General features: G+C 43.5%; 1 protein-coding gene across 2 annotated transcripts in view; it reads right to left on the bottom strand.

Moving 5' to 3' along the window:
- LOC138953099 (serine/threonine-protein kinase D1-like) overlaps positions 1–6,000 on the bottom strand; it is a 135,198-nt gene that overhangs the window by 9,406 nt on the left and 119,792 nt on the right. For both annotated transcript variants that reach the window (XM_070324882.1, XM_070324883.1), the window contains exons 13-18: positions 5,335–5,391; positions 3,864–3,968; positions 3,323–3,421; positions 2,634–2,718; positions 1,621–1,803; positions 652–737 (exon numbers count right to left, since the gene is read on the bottom strand). In XM_070324882.1, the coding sequence (XP_070180983.1) occupies positions 652–737; positions 1,621–1,803; positions 2,634–2,718; positions 3,323–3,421; positions 3,864–3,968; positions 5,335–5,391 (615 nt within the window). The remainder of the gene's footprint in view (positions 1–651; positions 738–1,620; positions 1,804–2,633; positions 2,719–3,322; positions 3,422–3,863; positions 3,969–5,334; positions 5,392–6,000) is intronic.

The following is a 6,000-nucleotide window of genomic DNA, read 5'->3' on the forward strand; positions in this document are numbered from 1 at the left end:
CATTTTTGCCCCCCCCCCTCCCCCCTATTATTTTTTCGGCGGACACTTTTGCTTTTTCGGCGGAACAAAAAAAAAGACGGCGGAAATTTGCCTTTCGGCGGACAATTCCCATGCCTGATCTATTGAGGCTTCTACACCACAGAAGAGTTATCCTTCAATTTACACACATGCCAGAAATCATGCAACAACCTGGCTGCATTCTTCCTGTGCAGACTGGCAGTATTGTATTACCATGGGTGGGACTGAAAAATGTCATGAATCCAGAAAAATTTTAAGGGGGGGGGGGGGGGGAGGGGGTCTGGGGTCCCCCAGGCGCTGAAGGATTTGTATAATTAACAACCAAAACAACATCACCACAGACATTACGAATCCGGATTTCCGGAATATACCGGAAGAATCCCACCCATGTATTACGTTAACTTTGGAAGTGACAACTATGTCAATCTGCTAAATTCATTCAGCAAACAATTCCACCCGGCACAGAATGCAGCCACATTATCAATATTTGGTATGTGTCCAAGTAAATGAATGCTCTCTTTTCAAGTGAAAGGCCAGGACAGATCTGCGGCGTGTGCGCAGGAAGGATGGTACCCTTAAACACCCTTGAGCGCGACAAAGCAAAACTGAAAGTGTGTGCCAAGCAAACGTTACCTGAAGGAAGACATGCAGGAGACACTTGTCCACAGTGAAGCGTTTGCGCAGCTTGACTTGCAAGAGGTTGGTGATCAGGTCAATGCCTGAAACGCAACAAACATGTCCATTGATCATTCCTTCCTTAACACAATGCCCCCCATAGCGCCCAATATTGCCCCCTAGATATCCTCTTCCGCCTACGGACTGGACAATGTCGACTGCGTGCCCACATGCACCGCCTTGGTCTGTCGCACACACCGAACTGCCCGTGGGAAACAGGCCCACAGACCGCGGAGCACATCCTGCAGACCTGCCCGCTCCACCACAAAGCCAGAACAGATCACTGGCCCCAAGGTGCCACACTGCAGGAGCAACTCTGGGGCACCAAAGACTCCCTGAACCTGACCACCAGCTTTATTCAAGCTACAAAACTTGAAGTCTGACCTGAGGCCAAAAATCCTGGAACGCCAAAGAAGAAGAAGAAGAAGCCCCCTAGATAATCCGTATGCAGATCCTGTATTTGCCGCATGAATCATCTGCAAAATCACTTTCCCCTTTTGTGACCGACATGACTTGAGCAGATAAGAGAGAGCCTTGATTTATTAGATCGCTCAGTTAAATCTCATGGGCACTGCAAAGCAATGATTCTATGTGAGGGGCAAAGGCTTAAAAATCACTGATATAAAAATGTTCACACTAACACATGTCCATACAGAAATGCACAAACAGAAAGTCACAGAGGTATTCCCAGACTCAATACCAAATAAACCTATTTTCAGACGCACCTACAATAAGAAGTGCACACACATGGAACCCTGCACAGACAGACAGACAGGCAGACAGATACGTAGACAGACAGATAGGCAGACAGACAGATAGGCAGACAGACAGATAGGCAGACAGACAGATACGCAGACAGACAGATACGCAGACAGACAGACAGATTGGCTGCGAGACAAACAGACAAGACAAGACAGACAGACTCACCTTCCTGTGAAATTTCCTTCCAGGGGTTGGGGGGATACATGAAGGATGCGTTCTGTATCTGGTCACTGATCTCCTCGTCCTCATTGAAGGGGAAGGTGCCGCTGAGACTGACGTACACAACCACACCCACTGACCACATGTCCAGAGAGCGGTTGTAGCCCTTTCTCTTTAGCACCTCAGGGGCTGCAAAAACAAGGTCCATTGTGAAAAATGTATATGTCTACTGATAAAACGTAAACAGGTCTACAGATGAAGCATGAACAGGTCCAAAAATAAAACATAAACAGGTCTACAGATACAACATAAACAGGTCCACAGGTCTGCAGATGGAATGTAAAGAAAGATATTCCAAAAATACTCATCTGAAGTCACAGATAACTTGCAATCAATGACTTTCTAAACGACATTCACTTGAAATTATTCCAAGTAACTCAAATTTACATGCATCAGATTATCTCGGCATATCTAACCCTAACCCAGGGAAGGGGATATAGCTCAGTTGGTAGCGCGCTGGATTTGTATTCAGTTGGCCGCTGTCAGCGTGAGTTCGATCCCAGGTTCGGCGGAAATTTATTTCACAGAGTCAACTTTGTGTGCAGACTCTCTTCGGTGTCCGAACCTCCCCCCGTGTACACTACATTGGGTGTGCACGTTAAAGATCCCACGATTGACAAAAGGGTCTTTCCTGGCAAAATTGCTTAGGCACAGTTAATAATTGTCTACCTATACCCGTGTGACTTGGAATAATAGGCCGTGAAAGGTAAATATGCGCCGAAATGGCTGCAATCTACTGGCCGTATAAAATTTCATCTCACACGGCATCACTGCAGAGCGCCTAGAACTGTACCCACGGAATATGCGCGATATAAGACTCATTGATTGATTGATTGATTAATCCTAAGTTAAGCATCTCTTGCATGATTTGCTGTCTCACTACCAGATGTATACAACAAAACCACTGACATCCTTAATACCAGAGTTTTGTAGAGTCCATGCACAATCGTACGACTTACCAAGGTAGGCTGGTGTTCCGACTACAGAACGACGGAAAGATTTCTCTCCAATGATGCGAGCAAAGCCAAAATCACATAGTTTCACCTGAAAGACAAACAATTTCAATTTATTCATAGGGAACATTCAACACATTTTGAAAGAAAGATGGGGGGGGGGGGGGGGGGGGGGGGAGGGGAGGGCAGTAAAGAAACTCGTTTACACCCACTGACTGACTAATAGGGGATTATTGTCCACCGATATAAGAAATCCATATAGGACAGGATGGGTTGATATGCTAAATAACATATATGCTGTGATCAGCCTTTCTTGTGATACCCCCCTCTTTAACAGGTTTGAGTGCAGAAGGGTGGAGCCTGTTGGGAGAGAGGGGAGTCTACCAAGGATAAGATCGTCCGCAAACATGTAGCCATATCTCACTAGCCTATAAAAGGTTATACAGTGGAACCCCCTTATTAAGATACACACCCCCCCCCCCCCCCCCCCTCCATTTAAAACTTCCACCCATTTAAGACTTTGCTTCTTCCGATATTTGTTTATAACTTCTGTAAATTTACCTCCATTGTAAGAAGCACTCCTTTATTCAGATTTTTGGAGGCCTTATAAGAGGCGTTTCACTGTATTCAAACTCAAAAGTTTAAGCGCCTGTAAAGAGAAAATAGCCTTATAGAAGCGATATCAGATCACTCACCTGAGGGAAGGCAGTCTCGGAGGAGAGCAGAACGTTCTCAGGTTTGAGGTCACAGTGAACGATGCTCTTGGAATGTAAGTGGCGTAAGGCAATAAGGATCTGTGCAGAAAACAATCAATTCTGGTTAACTAGGAAGACGCATGGTGATAACATTTTTAGTAGGTTCACAAAAGAATGTGTTTTCTACTATTACTTCGTTCAATCATACACACACATACACACAAACTTATAGATGGAACATTTGACGTCTCCTTAATTGCAGCCATGAAATCTCACTGCCCACGCACGCACACACACACATTCACACGCTCATTGTCTCTCTCACACACACAATGCGCCTAAACTGTATACACAGACACAGAAACACACACACTCACAAAAACACACATGCACTCTCGACCCTAGACCCAAAGCGCACACACACACAGACACACTCGCTCTCCCTCCCCCTCTCTTTTCCATTTCCTCTCCATTAACTCACACTGCATTACGTTAAACAACAAACAAACAAAAAGTTAATGAAATACTTTTATCGTCAGACCTGATAGATGAGGTACTTGGTGACACGTTCGCTGAGGCGGCCTTTGGGACTGGACAAAATCATCTCCAACATGTCTCCCTTCAGCTTCTCCATCACTACAAAAATCTGAAATCAAACATTGACAACGGTGAATAAACAGTGCTCTTTTGACTGTATGCAAAGACTAAAGCGTGAAAACACCTTCAGTTATGATCCTACTCATAAGCAAGTAGAAACTTTAGGCGAAGTTCTGATCCTACTTAAAGGCAAGTAGAAACTTTAGGCTAAGTTCAGAGACCAAGTGTGAATGCATCCTGTAGTTGTCTTGATCCTTCTTAAATGGCCAGTTAGAAACTCACTGAATGCAAAATATCAGTGGTGCACATCTCCGTAACATGTTCAGCTTTACATAGATCACCTGCTTTTGAATCTGCTCCAAATCCAAACTAATCTATTTTACTATTCTAGTCTGTTTCCAAATCTCAACTACATCAACAGATTTCAAATTCAAATGCAAACAACATGATTAAAAACGAATAAAGTAGCAGTTATAACACTTTCACAGTTTTCCTGTATCAAAAACGTTTGCAAGTGCTTTAACTGCAAAGGAAGGGCACCTCAAACCCAACTGAAGTTCAGATCTAGCGTTATCTTCCTAATGTCATAAGCAGTGCATGGTAAACAAGAAGGGCAAAGCCCATACGACTCACATGCTTGACCTTGACCTTTACATGACCTTGACCAAGGTCAAGGTCATCCAAGGTCATGCAACACAAAGCTGTTAATTCAAGACATAGGAAGTACAATGGTGCTTATTGGCTCTTTCTACCATGAGATATGGTCACTTTTAGTAGTTCACTACCTTATTTTGGTCACATTTCATAAGGGTCAAAGTGACCTTGACCTTGATCATATGTGACCAAATGTGTCTCATGATGAAAGCATAACATGTGCCCCACATAATTTTTAAGTTTGAAACAGTTATCTTCCATAGTTCAGGGTCAAGGTCACCTCAAAATATGTATACAATCCAACTTTGAAGAGCTCCTGTGACCTTGACCTTGAAGCAAGGTAAACCAAACTGGTATCAAAAGATGGGGTTTACTTTGCCCTATATATCATATATAGGTGAGGTATTCAATCTAAAAAACTTCAGAGAAAATGGGAAAAATGTGAAAAATAGCTGTTTTTTAGACAACATTTATGGCCCCTGCGACCTTGACCTTGAAGCAAGGTCAAGATGCTATGTATGTTTTTTGGGGCCTTGTCATCATACACCATCTTGCCAAATTTGGTACTGATAGACTGAATAGTGTCCAAGAAATATCCAACGTTAAAGTTTTCCGGACGGACGGACGGACGTCCGGACGTCCGGACGTCCGGACGTCCGGACGGACGGACGGACGGACGGACGGACGACTCGGGTGAGTACATAGACTCACTTTTGCTTCGCATGTGAGTCAAAAAAGGCTAGAACAACAGCAGGACGTACCCTTTCTGGTGTCTCAAACATTTGTTCCAGGTTGACTACACCAGGGTGATGCAGGTTCTGGAACATGAACTGGTAGTGTCAAATCAGAAAAGAATTCAATCATAAAGTGTCAAACAATATCAGCAAGACACAACCGCAACCACAACAATAACGGAATGCAAACCTCAATCTTACCACGACAACAATAACGGAATGCAAATCACAATCTTACTATCTGAATTCATTTAAACAAAAAGAGAACACGGCAGTAACCAGGTTTGGTACATTCTTAATCAATATTTTGAGAGCTTGTCGCTGCCTTCTTCAGGATGGTAAAAAGTAAGGAATGACGGCACGTGATATTCAGTGGGGTATTGTCATGATGGATATGTAAAGTCATGTATAAAAACATATCAGAAAAGTCAGAGAGGGTCAGGTACACTTTCTAAACGGTTATTTCTCCACAGGGATTGCATTTACAAGTACAATTTTTGGGTGTTTTGTCGGTAAAAATCTGCAGACATTGGGATTGAAATTAGAACGGGTCATACCCGCTAGTTATGTTATTTCAATAGACAGAATGTTTTTCTTACAGAGGTAAAACATAGCCTTGTCACACTTGTGTAACACTTGATTGACAGGCTAGTTGGCATGGCTGAATGGCCAGTTACCGTGAGAAACAGGATT

This window comes from Littorina saxatilis, linkage group LG17 (genome assembly GCF_037325665.1).
Source record: "Littorina saxatilis isolate snail1 linkage group LG17, US_GU_Lsax_2.0, whole genome shotgun sequence".
In the NCBI taxonomy this organism is placed as follows: Eukaryota; Metazoa; Mollusca; class Gastropoda; order Littorinimorpha; family Littorinidae; genus Littorina; species Littorina saxatilis.